Source organism: Lissotriton helveticus, chromosome 11, assembly GCF_964261635.1.
Source record: "Lissotriton helveticus chromosome 11, aLisHel1.1, whole genome shotgun sequence".
Lineage (NCBI taxonomy): Eukaryota > Metazoa > Chordata > Amphibia > Caudata > Salamandridae > Lissotriton > Lissotriton helveticus.
In genome coordinates this window covers 1,003,596,489-1,003,623,417 of record NC_136072.1, presented here as the reverse complement: position 1 = coordinate 1,003,623,417, position 26,929 = coordinate 1,003,596,489, and the positions used below count along the sequence as shown (strand labels likewise).

At 47.3% G+C, this 26,929-nt stretch overlaps 1 protein-coding gene across 10 annotated transcripts in view; it reads left to right on the top strand.

Annotated features, from left to right (window-relative positions):
* The window catches only part of ACACB (acetyl-CoA carboxylase beta), a 2,338,068-nt gene that overhangs the window by 2,204,781 nt on the left and 106,358 nt on the right, over positions 1 to 26,929 (top strand). For all 10 annotated transcript variants that reach the window (XM_078667379.1, XM_078667377.1, XM_078667383.1 and 7 more), the window contains one exon: positions 23,855 to 24,025. In XM_078667379.1, coding sequence (XP_078523505.1) covers positions 23,855 to 24,025 — 171 coding nt within the window. The remainder of the gene's footprint in view (positions 1 to 23,854; positions 24,026 to 26,929) is intronic.

Below are 26,929 nucleotides of genomic sequence, written 5' to 3'. Positions count from 1 at the left end.
GGGTAGGGCTACCTCTGCCTTTTGGGACTTTGCCGAGTCTCAACTTTCGGCCACCTCTAAAGGCACTCGTGTTGACCTCCTTCATCTTCTCCGGGATGGCTGTGACTTGGTGGAATTTTCCATCCGCTCGGCCTTATATACTGCTGATTCCTTAGGCCGAGCTATGGCTAGTTCAGTTGACTTATGGCACCATGCTCGGTTGCGGGATGGCGTCTTCCCGGAGAATATCTGGGAGCGCCTTGTTGATCTGCCCTTTGATGGGGTCTTGTTGTTTGATGCCCTCGCCGAATCGGCTGTTCAGCGCCTCCTTGCGGGCTTTCGGCCTCCACCATAGGTCTGTATTTCGCACGTCTTCCTTTCACATGTTCTAGGGTGGTTACCCTTTTTTTTAGCATCCTCCAGATGCATTATGTGTTTTAGGCTGGCAGTAAGCCTACTGTGGCGGTGTTCCACAGGTCGCTTGTTTTTGGGCCTCTGACTGTGGTTTGCCCTAAGAGGTGTTTCCCGTTGTTTAGGAGTGTGCCAAACTTCAAGTGGGGTACTTGTATGCTATTGTATAGCTCTACTATCTGTCAAGTGGGCCTGGAGATCTTTTTTGGGCTCTATATGTCCACAGACGCCATTATCTTACCGTTGTACCGTGTTCAATGTTGTGACTTTTGCCGCTATCTCCTTTACGCAATGGGTCCCATTGTATATGTGCCTCATTCTCCTCCTGTGGAGGTTTTCACGGTATTTATCACGTTTAAAATGCGGCTACCTCCTGCCACAAATGCACTAACACTAAGTGAGTTTCTCCTATGGCACCTGTGTGGCGTGGTCGTGGATCGTTCACTCCCTTTTTTAGCTATATATATACACATACATACATACATACATACATACATACATACATACATATATATATATATATATATATATATATATATATATATATATATATATATATATATTCAAACAAAGAGTTTTGCCCTCAGTGGAAGAAGCCACAAGAATGGTAAAATTTGGATCCATTTCTTTAAGGAGCAGCTGCAACAGGAGACGCAGAGAGAACAGTCACCATCTGTTTGTGTACAGCCAGACCGGTTTTGGGAGTCTATCCCTTCTTCAATGGCTCCTGCTTGGCAATGATGATGCAGTATGCACTCGTGATATTAAAGCCTGCCTTCAAGGGCGTGGTCAGATGAAATGGCCTTCTGGGTCCTGTAGTGCATACACCATGTTCCTCGTGTGAGTTCATCATTGTGGCAGTTAATAAAATTACGATTAAAACCCATGTGGGCTGGTGAGCCTGTGACTCTGGGTGTCCTCTTGTCTGTGGTCAGCTGCTTCTGGACACCACTCCCCCGTGTACTGATCGCACCGTTGGGCGCAATCACGGGTCCGCAGCAAGCGGCGGGCTTTGCTTCCGCGACTGGGCTCAGCCGCAAAATATTCAAACAAAGAGTTTTGCCCTCAGTGGAAGAAGCCACAAGAATGGTAAAATTTGGATCCATTTCTTTAAGGAGCAGCTGCAACAGGAGACGCAGAGAGAACAGTCACCATCTGTTCGTGTACAGCCAGACCGGTTTCGGGAGTCTATCCCTTCTTCAATGGCTCCTGCTTGGCAATGATGATGCAGTATGCACTCGTGATATTAAAGCCTGCCTTCAAGGGCGTGGTCAGATGAAATGGCCTTCTGGGTCCTGTAGTGCATACACCATGTTCCTCGTGTGAGTTCATCATTGTGGCGGTTAATAAAATTACGATTAAAACCCATGTGGGCTGGTGAGCCTGTGACTCTGGATGTCCTCTTGTCTGTGGTCAGCTGCTTCTGGACACCACTCCCCTGTGTACTGCCACAATGATGAACTCACACGAGGAACATGGTGTATGCACTACAGGACCCAGAAGGCCATTTCATCTGACCACGCCCTTGAAGGCAGGCTTTAATATCACGAGTGCATACTGCATCATCATTGCCAAGCAGGAGCCATTGAAGAAGGGATAGACTCCCGAAACCGGTCTTGCTGTACACGAACAGATGGTGACTGTTCTCTCTGCGTCTCCTGTTGCAGCTGCTCCTTAAAGAAATGGATCCAAATTTTACCATTCTTGTGGCTTCTTCCACTGAGGGCAAAACTCTTTGTTTGAATATTTTGCGGCTGAGCCCAGTCGCGGAAGCAAAGCCCGCCGCTTGCTGCGGACCCGTGATTGCGCCCAACGGTGCGATCAGTACACGGGGAGTGGTGTCCCGTGATTGCGCCCAACGGTGCGATCAGTACACGGGGAGTGGTGTCCAGAAGCAGCTGACCACAGACAAGAGGACACCCAGAGTCACAGGCTCACCAGCCCACATGGGTTTTAATCGTAATTTTATTAACTGCCACAATGATGAACTCACACGAGGAACATGGTGTATGCACTACAGGACCCAGAAGGCCATTTCATCTGACCACGCCCTTGAAGGCAGGCTTTAATATCACGAGTGCATACTGCATCATCATTGCCAAGCAGGAGCCATTGAAGAAGGGATAGACTCCCGAAACCGGTCTGGCTGTACACAAACAGATGGTGACTGTTCTCTCTGCGTCTCCTGTTGCAGCTGCTCCTTAAAGAAATGGATCCAAATTTTACCATTCTTGTGGCTTCTTCCACTGAGGGCAAAACTCTATGTTTGAATATTTTGCGGCTGAGCCCAGTCGCGGAAGCAAAGCCCGCCGCTTGCTGCGGACCCGTGATTGCGCCCAACGGTGCGATCAGTACACGGGGGAGTGGTGTCCAGAAGCAGCTGACCACAGACAAGAGGACACCCAGAGTCACAGGCTCACCAGCCCACATGGGTTTTAATCGTAATTTTATTAACTGCCACAATGATGAACTCACACGAGGAACATGGTGTATGCACTACAGGACCCAGAAGGCCATTTCATCTGACCACGCCCTTGAAGGCAGGCTTTAATATCACGAGTGCATACTGCATCATCATTGCCAAGCAGGAGCCATTGAAGAAGGGATAGACTCCCGAAACCGGTCTGGCTGTACACGAACAGATGGTGACTGTTCTCTCTGCGTCGCCTGTTGCAGCTGCTCCTTAAAGAAATGGATCCAAATGTTACCATTCTTGTGGCTTCTTCCACTGAGGGCAAAACTCTTTGTTTGAATATTTTGCGGCTGAGCCCAGTCGCGGAAGCAAAGCCCGCCGCTTGCTGCGGACCCGTGATTGCGCCCAACGGTGCGATCAGTACACGGGGGAGTGGTGTCCAGAAGCAGCTGACCACAGACAAGAGGACACCCAGAGTCACAGGCTCACCAGCCCACATGGGTTTTAATCGTAATTTTATTAACTGCCACAATGATGAACTCACACGAGGAACATGGTGTATGCACTACAGGACCCAGAAGGCCATTTCATCTGACCACGCCCTTGAAGGCAGGCTTTAATATCACGAGTGCATACTGCATCATCATTGCCAAGCAGGAGCCATTGAAGAAGGGATAGACTCCCGAAACCGGTCTGGCTGTACACAAACAGATGGTGACTGTTCTCTCTGCGTCTCCTGTTGCAGCTGCTCCTTAAAGAAATGGATCCAAATGTTACCATTCTTGTGGCTTCTTCCACTGAGGGCAAAACTCTTTGTTTGAATATTTTGCGGCTGAGCCCAGTCGCGGAAGCAAAGCCCGCCGCTTGCTGCGGACCCGTGATTGCGCCCAACGGTGCGATCAGTACAGGGGGAGTGGTGTCCAGAAGCAGCTGACCACAGACAAGAGGACACCCAGAGTCACAGGCTCACCAGCCCACATGGGTTTTAATCGTAATTTTATTAACTGCCACAATGATGAACTCACACGAGGAACATGGTGTATGCACTACAGGACCCAGAAGGCCATTTCATCTGACCACGCCCTTGAAGGCAGGCTTTAATATCACGAGTGCATACTGCATCATCATTGCCAAGCAGGAGCCATTGAAGAAGGGATAGACTCCCGAAACCGGTCTGGCTGTACACAAACAGATGGTGACTGTTCTCTCTGCGTCTCCTGTTGCAGCTGCTCCTTAAAGAAATGGATCCAAATTTTACCATTCTTGTGGCTTCTTCCACTGAGGGCAAAACTCTTTGTTTGAATATTTTGCGGCTGAGCCCAGTCGCGGAAGCAAAGCCCGCCGCTTGCTGCGGACCCGTGATTGCGCCCAACGGTTCGATCAGTACACGGGGGAGTGGTGTCCAGAAGCAGCTGACCACAGACAAGAGGACACCCAGAGTCACAGGCTCACCAGCCCACATGGGTTTTAATCGTAATTTTATTAACTGCCACAATGATGAACTCACACGAGGAACATGGTGTGTGCACTACAGGACCCAGAAGGCCATTTCATCTGACCACGCCCTTGAAGGCAGGCTTTAATATCACGAGTGCATACTGCATCATCATTGCCAAGCAGGAGCCATTGAAGAAGGGATAGACTCCCCGAAACCGGTCTGGCTGTACACAAACAAATGGTGACTGTTCTCTCTGCGTCTCCTGTTGCAGCTGCTCCTTAAAGAAATGGATCCAAATTTTACCATTCTTGTGGCTTCTTCCACTGAGGGCAAAACTCTTTGTTTGAATATTTTGCGGCTGAGCCCAGTCGCGGAAGCAAAGCCCGCCGCTTGCTGCGGACCCGTGATTGCGCCCAACGGTGCGATCAGTACACGGGGGAGTGGTGTCCAGAAGCAGCTGACCACAGACAAGAGGACACCCAGAGTCACAGGCTCACCAGCCCACATGGGTTTTAATCGTAATTTTATTAACTGCCACAATGATGAACTCACACGAGGAACATGGTGTATGCACTACAGGACCCAGAAGGCCATTTCATCTGACCACGCCCTTGAAGGCAGGCTTTAATATCACGAGTGCATACTGCATCATCATTGCCAAGCAGGAGCCATTGAAGAAGGGATAGACTCCCGAAACCGGTCTGGCTGTACACAAACAGATGGTGACTGTTCTCTCTGCGTCTCCTGTTGCAGCTGCTCCTTAAAGAAATGGATCCAAATTTTACCATTCTTGTGGCTTCTTCCACTGAGGGCAAAACTCTTTGTTTGAATATTTTGCGGCTGAGCCCAGTCGCGGAAGCAAAGCCCGCCGCTTGCTGCGGACCCGTGATTGCGCCCAACGGTGCGATCAGTACACGGGGGAGTGGTGTCCAGAAGCAGCTGACCACAGACAAGAGGACACCCAGAGTCACAGGCTCACCAGCCCACATGGGTTTTAATCGTAATTTTATTAACTGCCACAATGATGAACTCACACGAGGAACATGGTGTATGCACTACAGGACCCAGAAGGCCATTTCATCTGACCACGCCCTTGAAGGCAGGCTTTAATATCACGAGTGCATACTGCATCATCATTGCCAAGCAGGAGCCATTGAAGAAGGGATAGACTCCCGAAACCGGTCTTGCTGTACACGAACAGATGGTGACTGTTCTCTCTGCGTCTCCTGTTGCAGCTGCTCCTTAAAGAAATGGATCCAAATTTTACCATTCTTGTGGCTTCTTCCACTGAGGGCAAAACTCTTTGTTTGAATATTTTGCGGCTGAGCCCAGTCGCGGAAGCAAAGCCCGCCGCTTGCTGCGGACCCGTGATTGCGCCCAACGGTGCGATCAGTACACGGGGAGTGGTGTCCCGTGATTGCGCCCAACGGTGCGATCAGTACACGGGGAGTGGTGTCCAGAAGCAGCTGACCACAGACAAGAGGACACCCAGAGTCACAGGCTCACCAGCCCACATGGGTTTTAATCGTAATTTTATTAACTGCCACAATGATGAACTCACACGAGGAACAGGGTGTATGCACTACAGGACCCAGAAGGCCATTTCATCTGACCACGCCCTTGAAGGCAGGCTTTAATATCACGAGTGCATACTGCATCATCATTGCCAAGCAGGAGCCATTGAAGAAGGGATAGACTCCCGAAACCGGTCTGGCTGTACACAAACAGATGGTGACTGTTCTCTCTGCGTCTCCTGTTGCAGCTGCTCCTTAAAGAAATGGATCCAAATTTTACCATTCTTGTGGCTTCTTCCACTGAGGGCAAAACTCTTTGTTTGAATATTTTGCGGCTGAGCCCAGTCGCGGAAGCAAAGCCCGCCGCTTGCTGCGGACCCGTGATTGCGCCCAACGGTGCGATCAGTACACGGGGGAGTGGTGTCCAGAAGCAGCTGACCACAGACAAGAGGACACCCAGAGTCACGGGCTCACCAGCCCACATGGGTTTTAATCGTAATTTTATTAACTGCCACAATGATGAACTCACACGAGGAACATGGTGTATGCACTACAGGACCCAGAAGGCCATTTCATCTGACCACGCCCTTGAAGGCAGGCTTTAATATCACGAGTGCATACTGCATCATCATTGCCAAGCAGGAGCCATTGAAGAAGGGATAGACTCCCGAAACCGGTCTGGCTGTACACAAACAGATGGTGACTGTTCTCTCTGCGTCTCCTGTTGCAGCTGCTCCTTAAAGAAATGGATCCAAATTTTACCATTCTTGTGGCTTCTTCCACTGAGGGCAAAACTCTTTGTTTGAATATATATATATATATATATATATATATATATATATATATATATATATATGCAGCTCCAGTTCCTTACAGTTTGTCAGGAAAACAGCACTCGTAGACAGACTGATGTTCGCACTCGTGTTTATTTGCACAGAGTAAACAGACGCGTTTCGGCTTCAAGCCTTCCTCGGTGTCCGAACATCAGTCTGTCTACGAGTGCTGTTTTGCTGACAAACTGTAAGGAACTGGAGCTGCATACATTTTGCGGGAGCCCACTACCGCAGACTGCACCCACCCGCGAGTGCCCCGATTGACCAGTGGGACTGGGAGCTTCAATAAAGAAATAAATATATATATATATATCGTTTTCCCGTCTGGAAGTTTTTCTTCGTGCACTCTCGGGTTTATCAAAGTAATCACACACTTTGTGAGGATTCTTTCCGTTTATTTCAATATTTTTACAGCAAGCCAGCAACACCTTATGCGTTTCGGTCTCTACGGAGACCTTGCTCACGGGAAAGCCAAATCACCATGTTCTTACTCAAGTTTAAATCAAGTGCACAGTCATTGCAATTACATCACTTCCTGTTCTCTACACAGGGATTTGGGGACATGTAGTTTTTTCAGAAACAATTCTTTCTCATTTCTTCAAATACACTATCTAATAAGTACAGGGAAAGTATTTCTTTACACTCCTACCCTCCGGTGGGTTTAGATTAAAAAATCATTTGAATTGCCTATTTTAGATCATACTTTATAACATCATTATTATCATTGTCACTCAAAAATTCAATCGATTATTCCTGATTTTTTTTTTTTACATTTTACATTACCAAACCTTTATAACTGCCCTCCGGTGGGCTTTTCGACACAAACTTAAAGACTTAATACCTCTTAGTCAGTGTTACAAACTCATATTTATAATTCAACAATTTGGTAATGGGATATGCAATCTCCTACTTGTATACCCCGTGATGCAATTGAAAATAACAAAAATAAATTGTGTAAATCATAATATTGCAATACATTTTCATGTGTCCGTGCAAGTTTAAAATCATACATAGGGAGGTCATGTTCCGTGCTCATTGTTGTTCAGTTAATCAGTTAGTTTTTCGTTTCAGATTGTCTAAAGGTGGCAATGTAGTTCTTCGTCCTGGTTGAGTCCATGTGGGCTCAGAGTTCGCAAGCTCATAATGTGCTTCGACTCCTTCTGTCTCATTATTTTTTTACGATCACCCCCTCTTTGATGTAATCCGACACTTTCAATTACATAAAATTTGAGTTCCTTCCAGTTGCCGTTGTGTTCCTTTCCCATATGTTTGGCCACTGCATTGCTTCTGTCAGTGTTAATTGTGGCTCGAACATGCTCCAATATTCGTACCTTTAGCTCCTTCTTGGTGCTGCCGACATATTTTAACGAACACGGGGATTCCAAAACATAAATAACAAATTGACTTTTACAGTTGATCAGTTGTTGGATTTTCCATGTTTTTTTGTTTGCCATTTCAAGTTCCTTGATGTTTTTGGCAATACAACATACTTTGCAACCTGAGCATTTGTAAAACCCCTTTGGTTTGTACCACGCTTCAGGTTTTTTTCTGATCTTGAAAGTGACTGTGAATTAGTCGATCTTTTAGGTTTTTTGCCTTTAGGTAAGTTACATTTGGATGATCTCCTACAATTTCCGCTATTTTGGGATCCATGTGCAGGATATGCCAATTCTTTCTCAAGATTTTAATTATGGATTGATTTGCCGTTGAGTGAGTTGTAATAAATCGGATCTTTTGGTCCTCAATTTTTGTTATTTGTTTTTATTTCAGTAAGTCAGTTCTTTTTGCAATTGAGGAACGATTTAGAGCAGTTTGGATGATAGCAGGGTTATATTTTCGTTTTTCAAATCTCATGCTAGCTTGTTTTTTGTTTACATTCCAATCTTCTTCTCTCGAGCAAATTCTCTTTATTCTTAAGAATTCCCCATAAGGAATATTGTGAATTAGACTGGATTGGTGGAAACTTTGAGCATGTAGAACCGCATTGGTCCCGGTACTCTTGCGATGCAATGTTGTCTGCATTAGTTTGTTTTCAATAAAGATTTCCGTATCCAGAAATGTCACTCGTGAGTTATTGATTTCATATGTGAATTTCAAGCCAAAATTGGAATCATTGAGTATCTTGAAGTAAGCATCAAATTCTTCGATAGTTCCATCCCAAATTAGTAGCAAGTCATCTATATATCTCAACCATGCTATGGTTTTTGCTACAGCATCATCATTTTCAGACTTCCAGGCCCAAGTTTTCTCCCATAGTCCCATTGTGAGACAGGCATACGATGGACTAAAGGAAAAGCCCATCACTGTGCCTTTCGACTGGCGGTAAATTTCTTTGCCAAACATAAATATATTTTGTTCCAGACACATTGTAATCATTTCTAGAAGCATATCGTTGTGATCTGCAAATTTGATATTTCTGTCCATTATAAAAGATTTACATGCTTCCAAACCAATTTTATTTTGAATGTTCGAATACAACGATATGATGTCCATAGTAACCAACTTGTTGGAGGATTGCCATGGGGTATCTTGTAGTCTTCTCAACAGATCCCCAGTGTCTTTGATGTACTATGCAAGTCTTTTTACATAAGGAAGCAAAAAGACATCTAGATAATTCGCCATCGGTTCTAATAAGGCTCCTTTAGCCGAAATTATTGGTCTCCCTGGTGGTTTCGTGGGGTGTTTATGGATTTTGGGGAGGAAGTATATTGTTTCCATTTTTGGGTGGGATGTTTGTAAGTATTTGTATTCATCAATGTCAATTAAATATATATATAATATGAAAAAACACCAAACGTTCCCAAAGCTTGCTCCATAATCGTGCTCAAGATAGGGACATGGACTCCAATTAGGTGCGTGCTTTCTTGATTATTCCTTTAAAACAGACGCTTCGACATGGTGGCATGACGCGTTTCGCCCATCAGCTGGGCTTGTTCACATATATATATCTATATCTACGGGTTGCCCATGGATACCCTTTTTTGTACATCTCCACCTCTCTTCGCTACAGCGAGGTCTGGTCCTATGTCTTCGTGTTTCAAGGAGATTTTCAGTGCTGTACTCTGGCTTGCCCTTGTTCTATGCAGCAGTGTCTCTGTTCAGTGCATTTAAGTGTACTTCGTTGCTTTTTTCCTTCATCTTCGGTGTGAGAAGTTGGCCTGATATATGATGCTCACTAGTTCTAGTGATCACCTTGTATCAGTACAAACAACCCTTATGGTGATTGGTTGTAAGTCAACCTTATAGACCAGCTATCCTAATGGTAGCATGGACAAAGCAGTCTTAGGCTAAACTCTTTTGGCATGTGAAGCCAGCTGTTTTACCACAATATAACCCCTTGAATACCAAGTGAAAGGACACCACACAGGTTGTTATGAAAATAAACAGTATATTTATTAATAACAACACCTCTGAACTCTTTATGAGGTCAGAGGGCTAAGCACATGACAATCTCTTACGAAAAATACTACAAGTCGCACAAAATTACAATGGTGCCCTAGGGGCACGACAAACCATATACTAAGTAAGTGGAATGTGAAAGTCGATAATAGGAATGGAGCTGTCCAGAGGCTGTAGGATCGATGGGACCACTCTACACTAACTTCAGGTAAGTAATAGGAGGCCCACGGAACGCGTGTGCAGAGTGTGAACTCACACGCGAGATGCGTAACAACGTCTATGGACAGTACAGTTCAAGTTAAAGGTGAGTACGGACAATCCTGACTAGGTAGGACTAAAACGACTGTGGAACTGGACACTAGGACAGTTAAACTACCCTTGAGCAACGAAATGCTCTTGTTACCTCACCCACGGGCCGCGGGTGCATAGGTGTCAAAGTGCGTCGGGTTCTCGCGTTGAAGTCAATGGAGCCTGAAAGAAAAGATGCTGCAGGCAACCAGGAGGAAGATGTCCGGTGCAATCCAAGGGTGGATTGTTGAAGAAGGAGACCCGAAAGCAGAGGGGACAATGTTCACAGTCACTAGCCAGTGACTGGAGTGGAACCAGGAAGGAACCAGATGTCGTCGTCGCGATCAGGTGAAGAGTGGACGCTTGACTCTGCAGCCACGTGGACCAGGAGGCGTCTTCGACGACCAGGATGGAGGCACGAGCTGTCCCACGCAGGCTCTCGCTGTCGGCGGTGTCGGATCCGGGATTGGACTCAACAGGCCTTGGCAAAGGCAACCCACGCGGTGAAGGGAAAAGACGTCTGGTACGGACAAGGAGAGTCCGGGGTGCCCCTCTTTTGAAAGGGAGCAAGGGTTAGTCTGGAGCAACCAGACCAGCAGTGAAGATTCAAAGGTTTGTCGTCTAGGAGGCCACTAGCCAGCCGGCAAGTGACCAGACAACGCGTCGAGCAGCAACAAAGCTGAAGGGCCCCACGCAGATCTCGTGGATGCTGGAGGGCTGATCTTCGGTGCAGGGGCTGCTCGGGGCTGGGGCTTCTCAGTCCCCAAAGCACTTGGTCGAGTTTACCTCGGGAGTCGTGCAGGAAGCGAAGTGCAGGTTCGTTCAAGATGGCCGGTCCCACGTGTCTCGTCGCACCCACGGGTCTCAGCTTTGCTGCAGATGTAGGTAGAGGTCGGAGAGGTCTGGGAATCCGGGTCTCGTCGGGCTCTGAAGTCTGGATCCTCGAGGGAAGACGACAAAGTGAAGCCGCTGGACGCTTGATGGTGCCTGCAGTTGCAGGGTGGACACTCCTTGTCCACAAGGGAGATTCTTCAGTCTTCTGTGGAGCAGAACGTCGAAGGCAGGAGTTTCTTCTTGTTGAATAGTTCAGGATAATCTAATTTGGAATGGGACCAGCTCCTACCTTTATTCTCCTAAAGGGGGCTGCACTACTGACTAGGTCCCTCCCCTGGGTGGGACCAGGAAGGGGGGTGGCTACACCCCCTATGCTTTGTCTGGTTTTCCGCCAGAGCTGGGGCTGGGATGCCCCAGCAACTGGTTTGAACCAGTGTATGCACAGGGCACCTTGTGTGCCCCAGGCATGTCTCATTCCTTTCAGGCCTATCCTCCCCAATACACAAAATCCTGTCTGGGGTGGTGCTAGCACCTCCCAAGGCAGGAAACCCTTTGTCCAAGCCATCCTCGCTGGAAGGACTCCCAGCAGCAGGAGGTCAGACTTGTGTCTGTGGTGGCAGCATCCATTTTGTGATGCTGAGGCTCGAGTTAACTTTAACCGGGGTTCACAGTTACATACATGTCGTGTCCCTCTAGAAGGGTGGAATGCTACCCCCCGTCGCCAGAATTGGCGAGGGGGTAGTATTATAAATCGTATGACACCTTACTCGACATGTTTTGATAATGTTATACCAGAGTTAGCATTTAACCGCGAGGTTGATAATGCACTTAAGAGTATATGGTATAGCGTTATCATGGAACAGCTATTAGGACTTGGTTCCGCAAGCTGCAAACGGGCTCAGCTCATGCCAGAGCACCATCTCACATAATTCCAAGCACTCTGCCTTCAGGATTGATAAGGCCTTCCATAGGAGTGACTGATAGGAATATATGTGTCCATTTCAGGGTTAGATATAGGTATACTATATCTACAGCAAAGGGTGTTTACACCACCTTGCCCCAGCTGTCATGCAGCCAGTTGTGTCAGATTTAGATGGCCAGCCAGGGGTGGCATAATACATGCTTCAGCCCCTGGTAGGCCCTGGGTACACCTATGCCCTGGGTACAGGGACTGATAAGGTGGCCCAGTACCAATTGGTAAATGCACCTAAAGTACATGGTTGTCAATTTAGAGAGAGAACAGCTAGGCTGTGGGTCTGATTAGCAGGCCCACAGCCAGGGAAAGTCGTAAACCAGTGAAGCAAAAAGCAAAAATCTGGGGTGACCATAGGATTGCAGACCCCACTCTCCTACATAACCCCCCCCCAAAAACTTAGGGACATTAAATCATTAAACTAACCTTGACCAGGTGAGTCTTCCTGTTCTAAGTGGAAATACCTGGAGAGACCATCTGCATTGCCATGGTCAGTCCCTGGTCTGTGCTCCACTGTAAAGTCCATCCCATGTAGGGAAATGGACCACCTAAGAAGTTTGGGGTTTTCACCCTTCATCTGATTTAGCCATAAGAGGGGCTTATGGTCGGTCTGAATCTTGAAGTGAGTTCCAAACAAGTATGGCCTCAACTTCTTCAGGGCCCAAACCACAGCAAAGGCCTCCCTCTCAATAGCTGACCAACGTTTCTCTCTAGGGGTCAGCCTTCTGCTTATAAAAGCAATGGGCTGGTCATGACCATCAATATTCAGTTGAGAAAGAACAGCTCCCACACCCAACTCAGATGCATCTGTTTGGACAATGAAGGTTTTGGAGTAGTCAGGACTCTTGAGAATAGGTGCAGTACACATGGCCTGCTTTAGGTCATCAAATGCCTTCTGACCGCTAACTGTCCACTGAACTTTCTTTGGCATTTTCTTGCTTGTCAAGTCATTAAGTGGTGTCACAATGGACCCATAATTTTTGATAAACTTCCTATAGTAACCAGACAGGCCCAAGAAAGCTCTGACCTGTGTCTGGGTGGTTGGAGGAGCCCAGTCCTTTATGGCCTGTATCTTGCTCTCCAAGGTTTCAACCTGGCCTCCACCCATAAGGTGGCCCAGGTACACAACCGGACTCTGCCCTATCTGTCACTTAGTAGCCTTGATAGTGAGGCCTGCCTTTTGCAGGGCCTCCAACACTTTCCTCAGGTGGATCAGATGATCCTCCCGGGTGGAGCTAAAGACAGCAATATCATCTAGATATGCTGCACAGAAGTCATCCAACCCAGTGAGAACTTGGTTCACCAACCTTTGAAAAGTGGCAGGTGCATTTTTCAAACCAAAGGGCATCACCACAAATTGGTAATGACCACCTGGGGTAGAAAATGCTGTTTTGGCCTTGGCATCCTCAGCTAACCTGATCTGCCAATAACCAGCTGTTAGGTCAAATGTACTTAAGAAAGTTGCAGAAGCCAACTTGTCTATCAGTTCATCTGCCCTAGGTATTGGATGGGCATCTGTCTTAGGGACAGCATTGAGACCCCTGTAGTCTACACAAAACCTCATCTCTCTCTTACCATCCTGGGTGTGAGGTTTAGGCACTAGAACTACAGGACTAGCCCAAGGGCTCTCTGAGGGTTCAATGACTCCCAATTCCAACATCTTTTGGACTTCTTTCTTTATGCAGTCCCTGACGTGGTCAGGTTGCCTGTAGATTTTACTCTTGACAGGCAGACTGTCACCAGTGTCCACCTCATGGGTGCACCAGTTTGTCTGACTGGGGGTCAGTGAAAACATTTGCCTGAAGGATTGAAGAACCTGTTTACAATCCTCTTGTTGATGTTCAGAGAGGCTGTCAGAAAAGACTACACCATCTACTGACCCATCATCAGGGTTCTGAGTGAGCAGGTCTGGGAGAGGGTCACTCTCTTCCTCCTGCCCCTCATCTGTGGCCATGAGCAAGCCCATGTCCTCCCTGTTGACAAATGCCTTGAGCCTGTTTACATGAAGCACCCTGTGGGGGCTCCGGGGAGTTCCCATGTCTACCAAGTAGGTGACTTCTCCCTTTTGCTCAATGATGGTATGGGGTCCAGACCATTTGTCTTGGAGAGCTGCTGGGGCCACTGGCTCCAACACCCACACCTTCTGTCCTGCATGATACACAGTTAGGACAGCCTTTTGGTCATGCCAAGCTTTTTGAAGTTCCTGGCTGGCCTCAAGGTTTTTAGATGCCTTCTCCATGTACTCTGCCATCCTGGAGCGGAGACCAAGTACATAGTCCACTATGTCAAGCTTAGGCTTTTTGAGAGGTAACTCCCATCCTTCCTTCACAAGACATAGGGGTCCTCTTACAGGATGCCCAAACAGAAGCTCAAAAGGGCTGTAGCCAACCCCTTTCTGTGGGACCTCTCTGTAAGCAAACAGGAGGCAGGGTAAAAGGATGTCCCATCTTCGCCTAAGCTTTTCAGGTAACCCTTTTATCATCCCTTTTAGGGTCTTGTTGAATCTCTCCACAAGCCCATTGCACTGTGGGTGATAGGGTGTGGTGAATTTATAATTGACACCACACTCCTTCCACATAGCAGTCAAGTATCCTGACATGAAATTTGCACCTCTGTCAGAGACAACCTCCTTAGAAACCCCACTCTGGAGAAAACTCCAAGTAGGGCCCTGGCCACAACAGGAGCTGTAGTGGTCCTAAGGGGATTAGCTTCTGGATACCTGGTGGCATGATCCACTACCACCAATATAAATCTGTGCCCAGATGCTGTTGGGGGGTCCATTGGTCCAACAATGTCAATCCCCACTCTTTCAAAGGGAACCCCCACCACAGGTAGTGGTATAAGGGGGGCCTTTGTTGTGCCACCTGATTTGCCACTGGCTTGACAGGTGACACATGAGCGACAAAACTCTTTAGTGTCTTCAGACATATGAGGCCAGTGAAAGTCTTGTTCTGGCCTAAGTGACCTGCAAGGGGAATCTCATGGGCTAAGGTGAGAAGGAAACCTCTAAGAGACAAGGGGATGACCAGCCTCCTGGTAGCACCAGGCTTGGGGTCTCTTGCCTCAGAGTATAGGAGTCCATCTTCCCAATATACCTTATGGGCACCTGTAGCATTCCCTGCAGCCTCAGCAGCAGCCTGCTGTCTGAGGGGTTCAAGAGAGGAACAATCTAATTGGGCCTGCCTCAAGTCTGCACTGGAAGGTCCCCCTGTCCCAAGAAACTCAACCTGATCAGGTTCAAGCTCTTCTAGGACAGTTCCTTCTGGGGTCTCTGGGTCAGCCTCCTGCGAGGGCTGATCCTCAACCTGAGGCAGGGGGGAAGGCTCTGCCTTAACCCTACCATTCCTTCTCTTGGGTAGTGTCTGATCCATTCTTCCAGGATCCAACACTTGTTCAGCTGGGCATTTCTTGGCCTGTGACCTAGTCACAGCAAGGACATGTGAGGAGAGACCTAGCATTTCTACATGAGTCCTGTACTCCACATCTGACCACAGTGAGGATTCCAAATCATTGCCCAAAAGACAATCTACTGGGAGGTCTGAACTAACTACAACCCTTTTGAGGCCAGTTACCCCTCCCCAGGAGAAATTAACAACTGCCATACTGTGATTGGTAGTGACATTGCTAGCATTGGTCACTAGGTAATCTGAACCTAGCATGATCTGGTCAGGGTCCACAAATGTTGGTGTCACCATGGTGACACTGGCACATGTGTCCCTGTAGGCCTGAGCCATTTTTCCATTAATTAAAGGCGTTTGTCTGTATTTGCCCAGAGTACTAGGACTTACAGTAGGGGTCATATCCATGTCCCCAGTACAAACAAGAACTGCCTGAGTAGGAATTCTAACTAAGTCAGAACCCACCTCAGTTCCCAGGGTTAACCCAACTATAGCCTTGGGAGGTACACTACCACTACTAACTGTACTAGGGGGTGCAGGTGTCTTAGGGACAGTAGTGGTAGGAGTTTGGCCTTTCTTGGTGCACTCACTAAACCAGTGAGTCTTACTTTTACAGTATTAGCACCATGGTTTCTTAGGACCATCATTCTTCTTCTTTTGGGAAGTTTGGGACCCACCCTCCTTAGGTTTTTGGGGCCCTGTTGAAGACTTCTGGTCATTTTGCTTATTCTCATTACCCTTCTGGTCTGCTTTCTTCTGGCCACCACCCTGGTTCTGGTTCTGCTGCTTGACCCTTGTCCTGACCCATCTGTCTGCCTTCGTTCCCAATTCTTGGGGAGAGGTCAGATCTGATTCAATCAAGTGCTGATGCAACAACTGGTTCTGACAATTATTAAAGATTTGCTCTCTCATAATTAGCTTATACAATCCTGTGTAATCAGTAACTTTACTTCCCAGTAACCAGCCCTCCAGAGCCTTAGTGGCACAATCCACAAAGTCAGTCCAATCTTGAGCCTGAGTTTTCTGGGTATCCCTGAACAGCAACCTGTACTGTTCAGTGGTTAAGCCAAACCCATCAATCCGAGCAGTTTTCAAGACTTGGTAATCATTTGCATCCTCATCTCTAACAGTGAGGAGCTTGTCTCTACCTTTACCTTCAAAGGAGAGCCACAATATAGCTGCCCGCTGACTCTGGGGTACCTGCTGTACTTTGCAGGCTCTCTCCAAAGCAGTTATCCACTTGTGGATATCATCTCCTGTCTTATAGGAGGGCACTATTTTACTCAGGTGTCTATTATCAAACCTCCTGTCTCTATCCCTAGGGATAGTGCTGCCACCAGTGGGGACTACCCCACTTAACTGTTGCTCTCTAGCAAAGGCAAGCTTCTCTTTGGCAAGGGCAAGTTCTTCCCTCTGGATCCTCAGATTAGCCTGTCTTATCCTTGCTTCATGCTCTCTCCTCTGGGGGGAAGTCATTCTCCTCTGGGGAGAAGTCATTCTCCTCTGAGCAGAGGCATGAGAGTGCGCAGATCTATTGGAGTCCCTAGAATGAGATCTATCTCCCCTAGCTCCAAAGTTAGGCCTGCTTAGGGTCAGTACTGGGGGTCCCCCAAATCCTTCCCTATGTAGGTCTAAGTTGGCCCTGGTAAGTCTGCTGACTACCTCAAGACCTTTGTCTGCCTCATCCCCAGAGGTGTCCTCTTCTTCCTCCTCCTCTTCTACATTCTCTGTTTCAGGGAGGTCTGGATCTCCAAGGGTACCCTCTAAGGCTGTCATGCTCCCATCTGTGTTAGAAGCCTTTCTAGCATCATATGTCTCTAAGAGACCTAACAGAAAGGGAGTGGTAGGGTTAGAACCCTGTTTCAATTTCCTGGAGGTACACAATTGTCTCAACTCCTGGAAACTGAGAGATGCATATCTAGAAAGGACCAGTGGAGGGTCACTAACCACTAGGGGAGTCTCTGAAGACTCTCCATGGGTAGACATGCTTTCTAGTGAGGTGCAAGTGATGCACTTACCTACACTATGGGTTTTCCTACTGATCCCTTGCTAAGAGTTGTAGTCAGGGTGTGCTAGGCCCTTTCTACTACAACAGCTGGTTCAGTAGAACTCAGAGTATTTCTAAGCTTGTTATATGTACCTAGAGTACCTTATGTGATCTTTCAAATGATATTTCAAGATTATATTTGGTAAAAACAACAGCAAGCTCAAATCCCAACCACTGCACACCAATGTGAGAAGTTGGCCTGATATATGATGCTCACTAGGTCTAGTGATCACCTTGTATCAGTCCAAACAACCCTTATGGTGATTGGTTGTAAGTCAACCTTATAGACCAGCTATCCTAATGGTAGCATGGACAAAGCAGTCTTAGGCTAAACTCTTTTGGCATGTGAAGCCAGCTGTTTTACCACAATATAACCCCTTGAATACCAAGTGAAAGGACACCACACAGGTTGTTATGAAAATAAACAGTATATTTATTAATAACAACACCTCTGAACTCTTTATGAGGTCAGAGGACTAAGCACATGACAATCTCTTACGAAAAATACAAGTCGCACAAAATTACAATGGTGCCCTAGGGGCACGACAAACCATATACTAAGTAAGTGGAATGTGAAAGTCGATAATAGGAATGGAGCTGTCCAGAGGCTGTAGGATCGATGGGACCACGCTACCCTAACTTCAGGTAAGTAATAGGAGGCCCACGGAACGCGTGTGCAGAGTGTGAACGCACACGCGAGATGCGTAACAACGTCTATGGACAGTACAGTTCAAGTTAAAGGTGAGTACGGACAATCCTGACTAGGTAGGACTAAAACGACTGTGGAACTGGACACTAGGACAGTTAAACTCCCCTCGAGCACCGAAATGCTCTTGTTACCTCACCCACGGGCCGCGGGTGCATAGGTGTCAAAGTGCGTCGGGTTCTCGCGTTGAAGTCAATGGAGCCTGAAAGAAAAGATGCTGCAGGCGACCAGGAGGAAGATGTCCGGTGCAATCCAAGGGTGGATTGTTGAAGAAGGAGACCTGAAAGCAGAGGGGACAATGTTCACAGCCACTAGCCAGTGACTGGAGTGGAACCAGGAAGGAACCAGATGTCGTCGTCGCGATCAGGTGAAGAGTGGACGCTTGACTCTGCAGCCACGTGGACCAGGAGGCGTCTTCGACGACCAGGATGGAGGCACGAGCTGTCCCACGCAGGCTCTCGCTGTCGGCGGTGTCGGATCCGGGATTGGACTCAACAGGCCTTGGCAAAGGCAACCCACGCGGTGAAGGGAAAAGACGTCTGGTGCGGACTAGGAGAGTCCGTGGAGCCCCTCTTTTGGAAGGGAGCAAGGGCCAGTCTGGAGCAACCAGACCAGCAGTGAAGATTCAAAGGTTCGTCATCTAGGAGGCCACTAGCCAGCCGGCAAGTGACCAGACAACGCGTCGAGCAGCAACAAAGCAGAAGGGCCCCACGCAGATCTCGTGGATGCTGGAGGGCTGATCTTCGGTGCAGGGGCTGCTCGGGGCTGGGGCTTCTCAGTCCCCAAAGCACTTGGTCGAGTTTACCTCGGGAGTCGTGCAGGAAGCGAAGTGCAGGTTCGTTCAAGATGGCCGGTCCCACGTGTCTCGTCGCACCCACGGGTCTCAGCTTTGCTGCAGATGTAGGTAGAGGTCGGAGAGGTCTGGGTATCCGGGTCTCGTCGGGCTCTGAAGTCTGGATCCTCGAGGGAAGACGACAAAGTGAAGCCGCTGGACGCTTGATGGTGCCTGCAGTTGCAGGGTGGACACTCCTTGTCCACAAGGGAGATTCTTCAGTCTTCTGTGGAGCAGAACGTCGAAGGCCAGAGTTTCTTCTTGTTGAATAGTTCAGGATAATCTAATTTGGAATGGGACCAGCTCCTACCTTTATTCTCCTAAAGGGGGCTGCACTACTGACTAGGTCCCTCCCCTGGGTGGGACCAGGAAGGGGGGTTGCTACACCCCCTATCCTTTGTCCGGTTTCCCGCAAGAGCTGGGGCTGGGATGCCCCAGCAACTGGTTTGAACCGGTGTATGCACAGGGCACCTTGTGTGCCCCAGGCATGTCTCATTCCTTTCAGGCCTATCCTCCCCAATACACAAAATCCTGTCTGGGGTGGTGCTAGCACCTCCCAAGGCAGGAAACCCTTTGTCCAAGCCATCCTCGCTGGAAGGACTCCCAGCATCAGGAGGTCAGACTTGTGTCTGTGGTGGCAGCATCCATTTTGTGATGCTGAGGCTCGAGTCAACTTTAACCGGGGTTCACCGTTACATACATGTCCTGTCCCTCTAGAAGGGTGGAATGCTACCCCCGTCGCCAGAATTGGCGAGGGGGTAGTATTCCAAATCGTATGACACCTTACTCGACATGTTTTGATAATGTTATACCAGAGTTAGCATTTAACCGCGAGGTTGATAATGCACTTAAGAGTATATGGTATAGCGTTATCATGGAACAGCTATTAGGACTTGGTTCCGCAAGCTGCAAACGGGCTCAGCTCATGCCAGAGCACCATCTCACATAATTCCAAGCACTCTGCCTTCAGGATTGATAAGGCCTTCCATAGGAGTGACTGATAGGAATATATGTGTCAATTTCAGGGTTAGATATAGGTATACTATATCTACAGCAAATGGTGTTTACACCACCTTGCCCCAGCTGTCATGCAGCCAGTTGTGTCAGATTTAGATGGCCAGCCAGGGGTGGCATAATACATGCTTCAGCCCCTGGTAGGCCCTTAGTACACCTATGCCCTGGGTTCAGGGACTGATAAGGTGGCCCAGTACCAATTGGTAAATGCACCTAAAGTACATGGTTGTCAATTTAGAGAGAGAACAGCTAGGCTGTGGGTCTGATTAGCAGGCCCACAGCCAGGGAAAGTCGTAAACCAGTGAAGCAAAAAGCAAAAATCTGGGGTGACCATAGGATTGCAGACCCACTCTCCTACATGCGGCAATAAGGGTTCCTTTTGCATCCCACTCCCTGAGGTGTTACCCCAGCTTCACGCTGCTCCTTTCTTGGTGTTCAGATACTGAACTATATCTCTGTCTCTCTGAGGGGGGGGAGTAAATTATCCCACACAGTCGGAGGATGTTGTCTAGAACTCTGGGGTTCATTTGAACGTTTATACGTGTTCCTCTTCACAGCTCCTATTGGTGCTTTGGTGCCTCTGCTGCCACTCCCTTCGGTTGTGTCCTTTTCATTTGAATATAACCCTACTCTATATCTGCTGTGCCTGCGGGGCAGCTCCTCTGATGCTGGTCATCCCAGGTTTTGCACCCTGCATATCTGTATTCGTGAGTTAGTTCTCACTTTGACCTTCAAGATGCCTATTTGGGCAGTTCTATGTTCATTTTAGCTACGCCACCCTGTTCTCTCTGTAGCTGTCTGCTCTGTGCATGTTTCAGTTGTGGCCGCACCAGAGTGCTTCAGGTTGGTACTGTTCATCCCTATCGCCCCCTTGGGTTGCTCGGTGTGCACTTGGTGTGTTTCTTGTTCCCGCCTGTTCTCCTAACTTGTTCCTCAGTTCCTGCCTCTTCCCCCGGGTTCTTGGATGTGGCCTCTCGGGCCTCCCTTCCGTGGGCTAGCCTGGTAGGTTCTGGTTACATCCCTTCATGTTTTGCTCGACCTTTGGTTAGCGCCCACATAGTGCACCATTAAGGTGAGACTGGTCCTTCTTCCTCCTTCATTCTGGATTCTCTCTCTCTTTTGATCTGGGATATGGCTGGTGGCGTTTATACATCCCATACTTATACGTATGGTTTGTGCCGTTCTGGCATTTTTTAGATGCCTTGTTTCCTGTTATCTTTTGCCCTTCTGTGCTACTTGGATTGCTGTCTGGCTGTGATCGCCACAGTTTTTTCCATAGTCCGTCACTCTGTTGCTGGCTCAGTGCTTCGGGCACTTTCTGTTGTTCTATCGCAGACACACCTTCCCCTTGGAATATGGTTGTGGTATCTATTTTAAGTTAAGGAATCTGTGGCTAGATGTCTCGTTCAGATGTGCGAGTTACTTACCTTCGGTCACGATGTATCTGGTAGAGAAGTTGTCTAGCAGTGGATTCCTTAATGCCCACCTATTCTCCCCATTCTGCGAGGACCTTGCCAAGTGGGTTGCTCCACTTGCCTCTTTTCAGGTGCCATTGATTTTTCTTTCACGAGAGCTCACGTTTTTCCGCCTCTTTGAGAATTGTCATATGCGGCTGACTCCCTCCAAGGGGCTTCTTTCCTGTAAGATGGTTGCCTTTTGAATCACCTTCATCAGGAGATTCATCTTTTTCTTCTCTTCTCCTCCTGCCTTCACTTCTGCCTGCCTTCTCTATTGACTCTGGGCTTTTGTCTCCTCTATAGTCTTATTCTTTGGGGAACTGTTGAGCTCTGTTTCAGACCTCTATTACTATAGGGGAAGTGCCAGTCTTTTCATACCTTGATGCGGTGGATTGTTGTTCTTTCTGTGCTTCGTCCTTGCAGGACGGCACAGTTCTACATGTTATTAACAGTCTATATCTGTCTGTTGAGATATTCTTCCCTTGTTGCCCGCAATTGGGGAAGGGTCTACGCTTCAGTTTGCGGGGTTCTTTCTCACAGGTTTGTTCCACTCTCGCTTTTTCACTTCTATGTAGACAGTGTCTGATTTAGTCTTTTACGATGCTGTCTTGCACCATCCTCCTTATTTATTTCACAGATCTTTCATCCTTCGCACACTGTTCCCATACTTTCACAGTTTTTGTTGGTGGCTCCGCGTTGTGCCGCAGAAAACTTTCTCAGAAGAAAACTGATGTCAGCCCGCCGGGAGGGACTTATAAGACCTCGCTGACATCACGTACATGGACGACGTCAGGGCGGGTTTGTGTGGCACCCATCCCCCGGCGTGCAGAGGTGCTACAGCAAAAAAAATTCTGGATCCAGTCTGACACCTGGGGATATTCTAAGTAAAGGAATCTGTGGCTAGACAACGTCTCTACCAGATACATCGTTACCGAAGGTAAGTAACTCATACGTCTGGATCCTAGAAGAGCTGTGAGCTTTTATTTGTACAGGACTAAGGACTTGCGATTGGATGGTCAGCTCTTTGTGAGCTATGTTGGACACATGAAGGGCAAGGCTGTGCACAAGCACACTCTATCCAGATGGATCATCTTGTGCATCAAGATCTGCTACGCCCTGCTGGTAAGGAAACACTTGATGGTATTAGAGCTCATACCACCAGAGCCAAGTCATCCATCTCTGCTTTAGCCAGAGGTGTTCCTGTAGTGGACATTTGTAAGGCAGCGACTTAGGCCTCCCTCCGCACTTTCGCAAAGCATTATTGCTTGGACTCCAAAATGAGGAGGGAGAGCCCCTTTGTGCACTCTGTCCTGCAGAACTTTTTGGTATAGAAGGGTGGACACCCTCCTCCAGGAGTGGAACTGCTTTGGGAATCTATTTATAAGGTGAGGAATCCACAGGCAGATGTATCCATCAGAAGAACAAGTTACTTACCTTCGGTAACGTTTTTCTGGTGTATACAGTATCTGCCTGTGGATTCTTCATTGACCCACTCTCCTCCCCGTTGTCCACCCTTGTATACACTAAAGGTTACTTTGTTTGACATGTTGTTTTACATTGTATCTTCTATCTATCTGGTACATTTATAGGAAATGCATATATTCTTGGGCTTCCCTTTTGATTTTACACTATGTGTATTTGTTTGAATATTGTGTACTATGTATACTTGGAATCTGTTGTCGGTCCACCTGTTCGCCTCGGAGGTATGGAAAAAATGGGTGGAACTTGACGTCATCACCCCGACGACGCTCTCTTATGGCTCCGTGACGTCATGTGAGTGGAGCCGTGGCATTGTGACGTCCTCGTCGGCGTGGAGAGCTGAAAAAAGTTCCACGGAATGCTGGCGCAGGGGATATTCATAAGGTGAGGAATCCACAGGCAGATACTGTGTCCACCAGAAAAAGCGTTACCGAAGGTAAGTAAGTTGTTCAACGGGACGGATATATATCTTCTGCCGAAATATAAATCTATTATATCATACAGGATTTATATTTCAGCGGACAGGATATCCATCACCGTTGTGCCAGAGTAACCCGTCCATTAAGATCTAAATCAGACCCTTAGTTCTTGGGGCAGTAATTGTGCAATTATCAAAAAGGCATATTGCAAAATGATCTGTTAACCGAAGTGAATAGCAATTGGGGGAAATGTTTTAAAGTTTCAAATTTTCAAATGAATATTACAAATTCAGTGTAGCTATATCTATATGTGTGTGTGTGTAATGTATAAATTCCAGACAAAATAGTGGACATATGGATTGGAAATTTTATTCCTACTCAATAAACTCTCTATTGCCCTTACTTTCTTATCCCCCAAAGGACATCATTGAGTGGAAGAATGCCCGCACGTTTTTCTACTGGCGATTACGACGTCTTCTCTTGGAGGAGGTAGTCAAGAATGAGATCCTGAATGCTAACAATGAGCTTAGTGATATACACATCCAGTCCATGCTGAGGCGCTGGTTCATGGAGACTGAAGGAGCTGTTAAGGTAACCTTTTATGACTGAAAGACTTTGAACTATCAATCTTACTGCAGACTTCATTATTTTGAAATCAGTGGAACTTTGAGAACAAAAAGACATTGCATTACCGATAACTAATATGATTGAGGTATAAAGCTGGCATGTTTCTATTGTTTACTCCTAACCACTGATTCCTAACCTTGTGAATATTCCCCAAGGTGTAAGACTTGATCTGGCAACTCAAAAGCAATACTCCTGCATGCCGGTAGGTGTTATCATACAGTTCTACACTTCTGCTCCAGAAGTGACGAGGGGGAACTCGTATATGCCCCACCCAGGCATTCTGACATCAGTTCCTTTATTTTTGCGCTGTCTGATGCAGATGTGGCCCTTTGCTCCTCTCATCTCTAACAACTCTTTTCCTCCAAAATTCTCTTTAGCTGTGTTAAAGGAAGTGTGTCACCTCCCAAAACGATAGGATTTAAACCTTATTGGGACTGTTGGGAACAAATGTCAGTGAGAGACCCCTTATATGGTATGCACATAGTGCCTGTGGTCAGAGCACAGCTCCAGGGGCTGAGACAACTGCATCCAGAAGAACCCAAAGACCAGGCGGGAACGCAAGGCGAAGCTCTATATCATCAAACATCAAAAGACTTCATGCTGCGATGCGTTGAAGTTGAAAGGGACGTCCCGTTCCCAAAGTTGTTCTTACAGCAGGTCTTCCATCGTAGTTGAAGTCTTTAAGTTGAAGATAAAGCACAAAAAGTCAAAGTGTGAATTAGCCCTTTTCTGCCACTCTCTCGCCATAGAGAGCACAAGGGTGTCTGCATGCCTCTCGTTCCTGAACTGCTGTAGAACCGAAACTGAGTTTGATTACAATGCAGCCTGAATTTCCAGGTTCTTCGGCAACCTTGCAGCAAATAGATACTTTTAGGGACACCATGTTGCACATATTTGCCATGCATGCTTCCAGATCCCTTGGGAACTCCTTCGGCCCCAAGGACCTGTAGAGGCCTCCAGTCGGGAACCCTCTGGTGAATGTGCCCTCTGTGCTGTTTCTTGAGGTCAGCTTGAGGTTCTGCACTGGCTTTGGTGTTGACTTCATGCCTAGCATCACTCCCTGGCCGGTTCCATTCACATCACTGCTGGTCCCTGAAGAGGTTTCAATAACTATAGTTGGTTTTGACTCCTTGCCGACCTCACCTCGACTGAGACCTCATTCTGATCCCATAGAAGGACAGCATATATCCAACCCTTCTGACTTTGATACATTGCCTTTTAACTAAGCCTTAACGGATACCCTCTTGGGTACTTAGACAACTCCAGCACTTAGTACACCAAGGGACATCGTCCTGACTTACATCTATTCACCCCCCCTGCTCCTCGACAATGGCCAGCCCTGAATCGGGCTGTCTTTTATGTCGAGGGAGGAAGTCATGTGACCAAAGTAACACGGTCCCTAAAGGAGTGCTGGCATATAGGAATGCTGGGAAATGCAGTCCCGCTTCCAAATTTCCCTTGGTTCCTAAAGGAAAGAATCTGGCGAAGGACCCCCAAGCTCACCTATTGATGGAGAGGTGGGGGGGTCACATGTGGGAGGAGAGATGGGAAATGTGGTCCATCTCCCCATATATATATGGTCTAGTTGATATATAGATAGCAGTGCAAGGCAATGATAAAAAGGGGGCAGAAAAAAGGGAAAAGAGCCATACTAAGGGGAAAGTTAAAATGTTTTTATAATGTAATGATGTGAATAATGTGGTGAAAACATACACCTATGCACACACCCAGTGTTAGACAGCAGTCCGTATTCATTAGTGTAAGCTACTGGATGGTGAGCTGCAATAAATGTTATTGTAGCACATTCCACAAGGAGATGTCATCATTCAGTCCTTTTTTCCTTGTTTCCGCTATGACATGTTCCGGAATTAGATGTAAGAAGCTTTCCCCTGTTGGGGTTCATCCCCCGTTGCACTGCTTGAATGTCCAATACACTGGGATTCTATGACGTTTATAAAATTCTTCCTAATTCATAAATCAAGTTATAACAATGAATTTCTTGAATAAACTTTCAATTAGTTTTGTTGGGTAACCTTCAATCTTCCCAGCATTCAATAACATATCTTTCTTGGTGCAGTCTTCCAAAATTAAAGAGCTTGCTTAGGAACAATGTAAATCATCCCATCTCGATGCATTTCGGGCCAGATTAGCCCTTCATTGGTGGATAACCAGTAAAACTCTCTCGTCAGTGGAGACGTGTGTAGTGTTTTCTTCCAACAATTGCTGGAATTGCTTATAAACGTTATAGAATCCCAGGATATTGGGACATTCAAGCAGTGCAAAAGGGGATGAGCCCCAAAAGGGGAACGCTTCTTATATCTTGTTTTCTCCCACTCAAGGATCAGAGATTGATACCCTGCTGCATGCCACAACTTGAGTACGATTAGAGCAATTTTGGAAAACCAGGAGTGCCTGATCCCCTTGATTTGATGTTCCAGAATTACCCATTTAAGGTCTTTTACGGAGTGTCCAGCTGTGATGTAATGTTCCGCTATTTTCATGGTATTGCGTCTACACCTGATGTTACTTCTGCGTTCACAGATTCTTGTGCTTATTTTTCGAGTTGTCATGTCTACATATCTGAGTTTACATGGACAGGTTATCAGGTATATGACCTGTTTAATGTTGCACTTTGTGTGTCTTCATAATTGCCAAGGAGTGTGGAAGCCTTGGTCAATTTCTTTCATTGGTGCGGACAGGTGGCAGGTGCTGCACTGACCACACGGGTAGTGACTTGTCACTCCTGGAAGACCTAGTGCACAGTGATTCCTGTCTCTGATTTTAAATTGTCTCTGGGGTGGACAAGTGTAGCCCACAAGTTTTTTTTATCTTTTGTTAGAAAAGAGGGGATAGTCCCACTGTCTGGGT